Raw genomic sequence first — 12,041 nt, 5'->3', positions numbered from 1 at the left:
AAGGTTCCATCTCTGGGTCATGCTCATAAAGATCCTATTGAGCTGTTTATCCAGGATACACTAATTCCAGGAGGGATTACAGGAAAAAAAAATTTATAACAGTTATCTCTTATGTGAAAAACTGTTAGGGGTCAAAGGGACTGAGTGTCTAATAGCAAAAAAATAAAAAAGTGGGGGGTGGTAGAGAGGGTGGGAGAGGGGAATTTGGGAGCAAGGCAGGAAGCAGTGAGGTCTTATAAGGCACAGATCTCTACTTGAGATCCTTGCTCTATGGTCATACCACCCAGGAACAGCAGGAAGGCACCAGAGTCCTTAGGCAGAACCCTGAGAGAGTGTTCAGGCCTCTGAATTTTGTGTGGGCAAAGACACCCACAGGGCCTCTGAGTGTGTGGTGGATGGGTATCTGTGGGCTGTGTCTGTGTAGCACTCTGTGGTCATCCTGGTGGTGCCTTTTTATGGGAGTGTTTATATAGAAGCTGCAGGTGTGATTCTCATTAGCCTCTGTGACTTTTTACAACTATTGTGACTGTGACTGCCACGACTTTAAATCCACACCTTTCATCTGTTCTGTGCTTTATATAAAAACATTTGGGTAATATGTACAATATACTCATTTATGGCTTTAAAAAATCTATCATGAGGGCTGGGGTTGTGGCTCAGTGGTAGAGCGCTCGCCTTGCATATGTAAAGACCTTGGGTTCAATCCTCAGCATCACATAAAAATAAATAAGTGAAATAAAGGTGTTGTGTCCAACTACAACTAAAAAATAAATACTTAAAAAAATCCATCATGTATGTAGTACTATACAAAGCATTTTCCTATTATCTTTTTTGACTCTCCCTTTTGCACTAAGGTTTAAATAGGGTAAATTGTTTCCCCCATTCTACAGATGAGGTTCAGATCAATGATAAAATTTGCCAACATTTATACAGCAGCCTGTACTGATCTGAATTTGTACTCTAGCATTCATAAGTTTTATTTCAGAATTGACTGGACACCTTGTTTCCCAGACATAACAAGGTTCACCTGCACAGATGGTGCTGGTGCTCTACAGGGTACAAGCTCTTACGGATGGGTCACAGCAGGGAATACATTGGGCACCATCCCAGCTGATACTGAGCTGTGCATATGTAGGCAAAGGAAGTCTACTGGCTATCTTTTGTCCTCTTAGTTCATCAAAGCTGAATATCAACATTTATAAAACCAATGTAATTTGTAATTAAAGAGAGTATAAAATACTAGCCATAGATACTAAGGTAGTTTAAAAGTTAAAAATGTAAATCAGATGCTACCATTAAAGTTAGCAAATAAAGATCTTTATTTAATATGTTTGCTCTATGAAAGAGTTTATGCTTCATTAAAAAAGAACAATAATAACCTTTTAGCTATCCCCATCTTTAAAAGAAAAAGGAAGAAAATGTTTGCTTATTTTCCTAATTTGCATTTAAATAGATTCCTTTAACATTCACTATTTATTAAAAAGCACGCTTGTATATATTTTTACTGAATTTAAGCCAGCATAAGAAAATTACTTAGCTTAGTTAAAAATAAAGCATAAAAAAAATCTCAAGTACTTCACATATAACATCTGTCTTCTTAATGAGACAAAACTATGTTGGTTTCAGACAAAAAGATTCAATTTCATTTTTTAGACATGAACTTTCCTCTTGAAGAAATTTTTTGGTTATATTTCAACATTTGTAGCATCTCAAAAAAGAGAAATATATCCCAAAAGTTGAAAACACTATGAAGAATTATTTTAGATTTGTTTTTTCTTTCCAACTTTGGGTCAGCCTAGTTCAAGGTCTTCCAGTGAGCCAAATTCAAATAGATTAAACCATCAAGTATCCCAACTGGAGGGAGCTTAGAAAGGGTCCACTTCTCTGTACATTAGCAACCATAGAGCCTATGCCCAACTCTCCTGCTCATTGATTCATCCTTTCAGTAAGTATATGTTAAAAAAAAAATGGAGCTGTTTGAATTGGTTGCCCTGGAATCCTGTAGCTCTTCCTGATGGGGTAGCAGCAGAGGCTGCAGTGACACAGATTGGTGAATGGATGGCCCCAGGTGAGGAAGAAGGCTTTCCTTGACTGAAGCACAACAGTGCCTCCCCAGCCGCTTTTGGGAGGGTAACTGACTCTGACTCAGTCAGAAGAGGTCTTTAACAGCCCCAAGAGCAGGAAGCCAGACAGTCCTAAGAGCCTGGCTCACAGACTCTGTGATTGTGGCACTGGGTAGAATGAATGAATCGAATCGTAGGCTCTGGGCTTCTTGTCTCTGAACCTCTTTCCCTGTCTGTGAAGAGGGCATGATAATACCTGTGGGGGAGCTGTTTTGAGCATACATGTGAATGGACATTTTGAACTTAAAAGCACCCAACAAATGTCAGGGCAAAGACTAAGAAGGTGCTTTCTCTTGCTATAAAACGAAGCCAGTTTTCTCACTGACATTTTACCCCCTCAAAATTGGAAATGTTGTAAGTTACAGCAAGAAACATACTTTCTGATCTAGGAGACTCAATAAAACTTTTTTATTTTAAATGAAAAAAAAAAAAACCCACACATCTATAGGTTTCCCAACTAAACCTATTATATGCCAGGGTACTCACTATCCCTTGCAAACCAGGAGCAGCCCAGAAATGAAGTGACTTGCCCATGCTGTCATGGGGAATTGGTGACACAGCCAGGCCCAGAATCAGTCTATTTCTCATCTCACTTGACTGCACACATGTGTCTCTGTAATCTGTTCCATTGAATGCAGAAATGACAGTGACCCTTGTGGACAGTGGGTCTCCCAAGGATGGGAATTATATACAAGTAGGTAGCAAGTGTATATCCAGAGAAGTCTTATAGTTGTCCCTTAGGAAGCAGTCATCTTGAAGAAACCCTGATCCTGATATTGTATCACAGGCTATCAATCCCCAAAGCAGGTCTTTTTCTCTCTGCTTGAATCATGTGCCACTTTTTTAATAGTATTACCTCCTGAACATACAACTTTGTCAGAATGCCTGGCTACCAGTGAGCAAACTCGTGTGCTCCAAAGTAGAACATGGAACCAGGTGGGATGAGATGGGTGCAGACCTCTTTCTGTAAGGAGCTGATGCAGTGAGGTGTATGGTTTCCACTCCACTCTCTCCTGTCGTTGAGTTCATTTTGCAAAGCCTTCCACCTCACTTGGCCTGTGTCCAGCCCTCCCTGCTCTGTAGTCCAGCAGGGACCTGGTGCCTAGCAATCTAATCATTCTGGTGCTAGCCCATAACTCAGCTGCTTATTTGCATATCTAAATAGTCATTTAACAGAAAATTCAGGGAAGGTCACTTCTGGGCCAGTGAGATATCCAAAAAAGGATATAGAGTGAGTGCTTTTCATCACAAGTTCCAAGGACTTCAGACATTTCAGATTTTCATTAACTTTATTGATTCTTTTGTCAATAAGTAAAAGTGATAAGAAATTGTTTTGAAATGGGGTCAGGAGGCAGGGTTTTAAAGATCAAAAACCACAGAAGGAGAATGCACTAAACGCCTGAGGCATCTGTCTTCCTTTCCCCCTTGTCCTTAATACTTAAAGAAAATATAAATCCCTAACCTAATGCCTGCGATATAGCTTGGCTGTGGCTGGTGGACAGTGAATGGTGTATGCAGCACAGGAATCGACCCAGCCTCTACTGGAGACCAGCCTGGAACAAATCTTCTGTCAGGAGAAAGTAAAGGATGATACTTTTATCCTCTCTTTATTGTCAGTGTAGATAGACAGAAGTGACCTGAGTAATTCAGGCGGGAGTAAAAGGGAGAAAAATCTCCAAATCATGCACATTCGCTTTCAGAAAGTGATGTTTTTATACCTAGGCATGAGTTGTTACAGCCCTGATGTCTCTCTCTGACCTCCAGACACATAAATATAACTGTTCACAGGACACATCTGCTGAAACTTTCATAAACCTTTCAAACCCAGCGCATCCAAAGTGGAACCCCCTATCCGCCCCTCCTCCCCCACTCAGCTTTTTAATTCTTAACTTTAGGCAGCCACTCTGGCGGGACCGTTAGCTGCAAGGTGCAGGGGCCATGCTAGAACCTGGCAATGTGTGTGGTGGGACAGAGCAGCATGGAGTAGGGGTATGCCAGGTTGCCCCTATTCCTTCCTATGAGGGCTTCTCTCTCCTATTAGTGTGGTAGGGAGTGGATTAGGCTTCTCAGTTTGTCCCTACAACGTCTGTCCATAAAGCAAGCATGGGGCTCCTTTGAGGCTTTCCAAAAGTTTTCTAAGGGCAGGAACTGCAGAGACTAAACAGTTTACTCCCTATCTCCCTAATTCCCTTACTCATTTTCTCTTTTACACTTTGGCTCTGAAGAAGACTCAGAGGTGGGTCTTTATGCTACAAGTGAGGGGTCTCCTGATCCACCTGATGGTAGCCTGCCCCAGTGCTATGAGTGATGTTTGGGTCTCACCAGCAAGAGGACTGTTTCTTCCCTTTCAATAGCTTTGACCGGTTTGTCCTGTTGAACTCCTAACTTTTCTGATTACTCTACATCTTCTTTTCCCCTCTAGATGTTCGACTGGATAAGCCACAACAAGGAGTTGTTTCTCCAGAGCCACACGGAGATCGGAGTCAGCTACCAGCACGCCCTAGACCTCCAGACGCAGCACAATCACTTCGCCATGAACTCCATGGTGAGCTAGGGGGCTGTTCTCAGCCTGCCTTTGGGGTGCTGGGGCAGATTTGGATAAAGAAGGAGGAGCTTTGAATTGAGAGACTCTCCAGCAGTCCACTCGTGAGGATGGAGATGTGTGTAAGGCGTGTGGCCAGCCAGCTCTTCCTGGAGCAGAGTATAGAGCTGACATTACATTGTGAAAGGAATGTGCTTGAGGTCCTGGGAGGCATTAGCTCAGCATAAGACTGGAAGAAGGCGAGTCACCAGTTCCACTCTGCTGACTTCGCTGACATTTATTGGTCCCCAGCATGTGTAAGTTACTGAGCTGTGATGGCAAAAGGCTGTGGCACATAGGAAAGGGTTGAGTAAGTTGGGGCTGTTTACAGTGGGAAGTTTGACACATGACTGCTGCCTTCAAATATTCCAAGACCTCTTTGGAGAGAAGAGAGTAGTGCATGGTGGTCTAGGAGGCAGGGACATCCAGGGCATGGCTATTTGAGGAGGAGGCAGTGTGGGGCTGCTTGGGCCAGAGTGGGATGCAGTGAGAGTTAAGGAGCTCTCTGTGATGGGAAGTGTTTGATCCTCTGCAGAATTCAGAGAAGGCCATTGACTAGCTTGTGGCCAGGGAACCTACCTCTTTGTACTTCAGCTCCTTATCTGTGAAATATAAACAGTAGTAGCTATCTTAGAAGGTTGTTTGAAGATTCAAGGAGTTAATTGTAAAGTAGTTAGGCTTGTGCCTGCCACATGATAAGTCACAGTAAATGCTGGTATTATGATGCTGATGAGGATGTAGGAGTCAGTCTGCATGACATATGTGAAGCCTCATAAACTTAATACTTCCAGGTACTGTTTTTTTCACATGGATGCCCCCACGGCTTTATTTTGAAATCCTGTCTGCTCTTAAAGCCATTGTATTACAATGCCTGCAGCCTAAATGTTCCTGGATGTACCCACCAACCTTCCCCTGCCATCTCTTCCATCTTGTTCTTTTGGTGCAAAAGAATAGCTCCATCATTCCCCATGTATCTGAAAATCCAAGACACCTTATCTTTGCATCACCAATGCAGATCAGGTGTTAAACACAAACCCAGAGAATTGCAGAGGCCAAGAAGGAAGAAAACTCCATTTTCTACCAGGTTGATTTAAATATGCCCTGGACTTCACACACTGCTGAAGAAATAATTCTAGCCTTGTTTTCAGTGTCTAGTTGGAGAGAGAAAAATCCAGGCAATCATGATGTAGTTTGATATGTGCAATGATAAAATTATGCTGTTAATTAAGAAACTTAAAATCTCAGCAGTTGAAACCAACAGAGGTTGATTTCTTGCTTCTATCACACAACCATCATGAGCCAATGAGAGGTCTGCTCATCACAGTCACCCAGGGACGGGGCCTGATGGAGCAGCCCCCATTTCCGATGCTGCCATTTGCTTTGCCAGACAAAGCATGGAGCCAAGCATTGCAGGTTTTGAAATCTTCCTCTTAGAAGTGACACATCTGCTCACAATCCACTGGCTTTCATGCACATTTCATTGGCCAATGCCAATCACACCACCACATCTAACTCCAAGTGGCTAGGAAAATACAGTCCACCCCATATTGGCAAAAGAGCTCAGTATAGTTATGAACAGCTCTAATGACTAGCATCACCACAAAAGGTGTTAGGTAGAGATGAACATCATGGGATTTGCACAGAAAGATCACTCTGGCTGCCGAAAAGATTGAGACTAGACAGGGAAATTATAGATATTGTGTTATCCGTTTTGGCCACAGCAGTCTTGTGTCTTCATCTAAGTATAGAGACTCATTCCCTTCCAACTAGTTTCCTATAATTATTTCTCGTTTTTGGATCTCTTCAGTCACAGAGGAGAAAAACCATTGATCACAGGTGATTAAGAAAGTGAATTCAAAGCTAGTCAAATTTGATTATTTGTATGCCTTGTAGATTCCCCCTGATGAGTTTCACAAATTCTGTGCCAGAATCTTCACATCACCCAACTGCCTAAGGCAAACAAACTCATTTTAACAAGTAACAAAGCAAACATAGTTAGGGAGGTAAGTCTGCCCCCAAGCCCCTTGAAACAATGTACTACAGAGCTAAGTGGAAAGAGCCTTGGCTTCGAATTATCTGCTCTCTTATGTTAGGATGGATAATTGAGAGTGGAACATTGGAAATATTTGCTTTGACAAATTTACTGTTACCACTTCCATTTTTAGGACAAAAATGATGGAAGAAATTTGTCGGAAGGAAGTATCTTCTGGAACTAATGGCAAAAGATCTAATACTCAACAGCCAATTAGCACGTTCTAGACAATCCTGGAGCTTCCCTCCATCATGAATGCTTGTTCTCCTCTCCAGCTGTAGGGCAAGTGAAGGGAAACCCCATGGTTGTTTGAGGAAATTGCCTGGGCTCCTTTGTTTCATAAACATAGCTCAGTGCCTTTGTTAACTGGGAAGTTTACTGGTTTGTGGTTAAAATGAACTTCCTACAAAGAGGGATGACAGCATCCCAAACAGGTGAAAGGAGGGAATGACAATCTCCTTTTCCCTGGCCTGAGTGATGAATGTTGCTGCCAAGAAACATGAATGTGAGCAGCTACTGCTCAAGCCCAGTGACTACAGGAATGATCAGTTCTTTAGGGAAGGTTGGGGTGTCCATGGTTCTGCAAACTCATTGAGGCATTTCTGTCCCTGTTCTTGGAATTTATACACAGACATTTACATAAACCCACACAGCTGTACACATAAATAGACATGTAGCATGCTTTGTTTCAGATGATTTCCTTTCTTTAATCTTGCTCTGTGGCTGAAATAGGTAAGTGATTTCTTATTTTGGGGGGCAGTCATACTCCCCTTTGACATCTAGTGTTGAGGGTTCTCTCCTCAGATAAACATATACATGAACAAAATCATTTTAGAAGCGTTTAAGAAATATAAGGGAATAATAATAAGACCTACCAGTCAGTTTTCCCAATTTAATATCTCAACAACCTCATGACTTCTTTTTTTGCTTATTGGACAAATAATTAAGGGTCAGACAAATTGTGTGGGATGTCTGGCATAAGGTGGTGAATGAAACAGAAGATTTTGTCCCATGGAGTGTTCATAGACAGGAAGATGTTATATATATAATCTCATAAATAAATGCATATTTACAAACCAGTAGTCTTATGTCAGAAGAGTAGGAAAGGTTGTGACAGAGGGTAAGAAAAAGGCCAATGCTGACCAGGGGCCAGGATTGGGTACCTTTTTCAGTTAGCAATCAGCACTGAAGAATGCTCATTGTTCATTCATTGATACTGATGAACAATATGTGAATCAACTCTATTGTACCAAAGGACTTACAATTTAAATATATCTTGGGAATACCAATTTGTAAATTAGAATGATGAGCTTACAACTTACCTATTTTTAAAATATGTATTTAATTGTAGATAGACACAATATCTTTATTCATTTTTATGTGGTGCTGAGGATTGAACCCAGTGCCTCACACGTGCAAGGCAGATGTTCTAACGCTGAGCTATAGCCCCAGCCTCTTACCTATTTTTTTTAAGTTTTGTTTTTCTGTGTTCGGTGTTTATAGACTGGTTAAAGATCCAACTCTACCTAAGATCATCTCTAAATGCATTATTCTGTTAGGGCTGCCGAACAAAATACCACAGTCTTAAACAACATAAATTTATTTTCTCACAGTTTTGGATTCTTGAAACCCAGGATCAAAGCATTGGCAGGTTTGGGTTTTCTAGAAGCCTCTCTCTGGCTTGCAGATGGTGGCCTTCTCACTACATGGCCTTTTCCCTGTGAGCTTGCACACCCCTAGTGTCTCTCTGTGTGTCCTAATTGCCTCATGTTATAAGGATGCCAGTCAGATTGGATCAGGGACCACCTAAAGGCTCCATTTTTACTTAATTACCTCTTTAAAGACTCTATTTCCAAATGTAGTCACATTTTGAGGTACTGGAGATTAAAGGTTCAACATATGATTTGGGGATGAGAGTACAGTTCAGCCTATAACACAGAGAAATAATTGTATGCCATTAAAATTATGAAAGAAAATCAGAAATTTTCCAAGTTTTATTTATGATTGAGTACAACAAAGCCCACCAACTCTTAATCTACTGATAGTGGATTAAGGCAGTGCTCTCAAAAAATGTCCATGGGGATGATCTAGTGAAAGGCAAAGTGGGAGTGATACCCTGTTCTGTTAGGGCTGCCTAACAAAATACCTGTTCGGTATGTACATGAACAAATCTGGAAGAAACAAATTAAAATTGGTTGATCTTTAGATTTTTGTCATAACGTGTTTTTTTTGTAGTTCCCATTGAGAAATCCTATTTTTTAATTAACAACAATAATAATAATTAATAATAATGATACCCACCTACTAAACCAGTAGAAAATATCCTCTAGCTTCCTTCAGTGCCTCGGATAGACAGGTTTCCTGAACACTCTGGGGCCCTCATCTTTCTTAATTCTGTCTTCAGCTGTGGAAGTCTTTTTCCTAAATTCTTCCCCTGAGTGTGACCATTTCCTCTGAGTGTGAGCAGACTAAAGTAAGTCGGGTTTTAGTATGTATAGAATAGTTATGGAGCCATCCATATTCAGGTTCTTCATGAGAAAGACAGGAGTATGTACAAACAGCACAGCCTTATTTACAATTTTAATTAGCTGGTTCTTTGGGAAAAAATAAATTGCTAATGGCTCCTGACTGGAGTTTTAAAATATGAAATGGTATTCATTTTCTGCTATTACAACTGTGAGGACTCACATTAGGGATGACAACGTGCAGCTGGGCAGTGGGCATCCTTTCTGCTGTGGCATGCTTGATAGCTGTTTTAATCCTATTAATTTGTTCACCAGAGGCTTATATTGGCTCTTGATGATGTGCAAATCAGACCAATTCCAACAAAGACTATAATGTTCTCTCTTTGTTTTGAGGGAAGGTTACAAATGGCAGCACCAAAGAAAAGTCAGATATGGTACAAAAGAAAAAAGATTCTGAGACAGGCTGGTCCCCATTCTGAGAAATCCTTACCCTGGAGTCCCCTGTCACTGATTCCAGACAGCCCAAATCATGATTTTGCAGCACTTCCTATAATGATTGAATTCCTAGATTATGGCAACACACACACACACACACACACACACACACACACACACACACACACACACGCTATTATGATGTTTAAGTAGCTAGTTTTTGATCCTGCCATAACTGCAAAGCTACTAAGGTAGACAGAATCTGTGAAAAAGAACAACAATAATAACATTATCATCAATCATCTCTGGGAAGCATTAGTTGTTTTCGTACAACTTTTTTCCAAAGAATCATTTAGGGAGCTTGCTAAAAATGCTTGTTTCTTTTTTACTTCCATCCCAGTCCTGAAAACTCATAATCTCTGGGGTTGGGGCCCTTGGAGTCAGCATTTTTAACAAGTTTTCCAGGTAGTTTACTTGCACGTTTAAGTTGGAGAACCATTGTTCTGTGGAGATGTGCATGTATAAAATAATTATTCCGTAAAATAAAACATCTTGAGTTTTGAAAGACTTCCACTTCCAGCATGAGGAGCTCTGCAAATCTGCTCTCCATTGAAACTAGATTTATCTTAAAACAACTATTTAAAGTCTCTGGGAATGATCCCAAGTGCATACAGTAAATGAAGAAGCATTTATTCAGGAAAACCTACTAAAACTCAGTAAATAGTGTGTCTCTGGTATTTGAATCAGGACCCCCCCTCTCCCTCTCCTTTCCCTTCTTGGTAGTATGAAAACTCCACTCCTAATGGCATTGACCAAGAACAGAGTCCCTTTCCCTCCACCTCCTAGCTAAAGCTAAAGCACTACCTTCCCAGGCAGGGCATTTCTTATTCTGCCCCAATCTGCCTATTGCTGAGGCTGTTCAGGATGAGTGTGGCCTAAAGGTAGGTGCTCCCTTCTGCCCCCTCACTCAGGAAACAATAGCTATACCATGAGTGCAATGCTGTGAGAATATCAGGGCCCCATCACCCTTCCTGGGAAAGGCAATCCAAGAAAACCTGAGGCTACTCACCCAATTCCATTGAATTCAGCTCTTAAAGTGGGGGTATCACTCAGGAAAGCACACTACTGTCCCCAAACCCAGCTCTAGAGCCATGGCTGGAGATTCCTCCTGGGGGTGGAAACATACTATAAAACAGAGAGCTCCAAATCTTTCCCCAAAGGCTCTAACTTTATTTGCAATGAAGAGTGAAATTTAAGGCAGTGTTCTCAAAAATGCCCATAGGGATGATCTAGTGAAAGGCAACTGGGAAAAGATGGGTAGATTCATTTGAAATATAGGTTAAACTTTAGTCCTGTTAGTTTACCAGAGAGAGCTGGGAAAGAGAAATAATGAGAAAGTTCTTTGTGCTGAAAGCAAGTGATCCTGGACAGTAATTCAAATCCACACTAATAGCACTGATAAAGGCAATTATATAACTATAAAAGACAGGGTAAAGTGCATATTTCCTTTTCTTCCTTCTCTTAACTGATTTCAAAAGCAATTATATATAATAGCATATGTAAAATATATTTCTGGGCCTGTAACATATGTAAATGTTATATATTTTCCAAGAAGGGCAAAAAGGAGGTAGGTGGGGAAAAAATATCTATTTTGGGCCAAGGAAATATCTTCACATAGTGACTGGGGTCTCCAGGGACAAATGAAGATATCCAGAAATGATAAATAAGGAGGTTAATATAACAAAAACTACGAATGTATCCTAACTCTTAGCTTCAAGAGACATAAAATTATAAAAGAGGGATAATTATAATAATCTAATGTTGGTTTTGAAACATTTATGGATGTAATATGTGTAACAACAATACCACAATGTGGGGAAAGAGAATAAATCTCTCTGGGAGTAACATTCTTATGTCTCACTGGAGTTAAGTTAGTTTCCATCAAAAGCTGATTCTGGTGTGTATGTTAAGCCTTAGAGCAGGAACTAAGGATATAACTTTAAAAAAGTGAAAAAAGATCAGTCAGTAAAAATATTAAAATGTACATTAGAAAATATTCATTTAAGGCAAAAGTAAGGCATACTAGGAAGATAGAGGTATAGAAAAAGATGTGTGACATTCAGAAAAAATCAAATGGCAGACACAAATTCAGATGTGTCAGTTATGGTATTAAATGTGAAAGGAGTATTCAATTCAACCAAAGGTAGAGATTGTCAGAGAAGATTTATAAAAAAAAAAAAAACCAAAAAAAAAACCAGGGGCTGGGGGTTTGGCTCAGCAGTAGAGCACTTCCTCAGCACCACATAAAAATAAATAAATAAGGTTATTGTGTCAACTACAACTACCAAAAATAATTTTTAAAAAACCAATCTATTTGTGCTTTCTACAGGAAGCATGCTTTATTT

At 40.4% G+C, this 12,041-nt stretch overlaps 1 protein-coding gene across 27 annotated transcripts in view; it reads left to right on the top strand.

Annotated features, from left to right (window-relative positions):
- The window catches only part of Kalrn (kalirin RhoGEF kinase), a 626,048-nt gene that overhangs the window by 230,710 nt on the left and 383,297 nt on the right, over window positions 1-12,041 (top strand). For all 27 annotated transcript variants that reach the window (XM_078044068.1, XM_078044066.1, XM_078044074.1 and 24 more), the window contains exon 6: window positions 4,546-4,668. In XM_078044068.1, the coding sequence (XP_077900194.1) occupies window positions 4,546-4,668 (123 nt within the window). The remainder of the gene's footprint in view (window positions 1-4,545; window positions 4,669-12,041) is intronic.

The sequence above is a fragment of the Ictidomys tridecemlineatus genome, chromosome 3, assembly GCF_052094955.1.
Source record: "Ictidomys tridecemlineatus isolate mIctTri1 chromosome 3, mIctTri1.hap1, whole genome shotgun sequence".
NCBI lineage: Eukaryota > Metazoa > Chordata > Mammalia > Rodentia > Sciuridae > Ictidomys > Ictidomys tridecemlineatus.
This window is presented reverse-complemented; position numbering and strand designations above follow the sequence as displayed.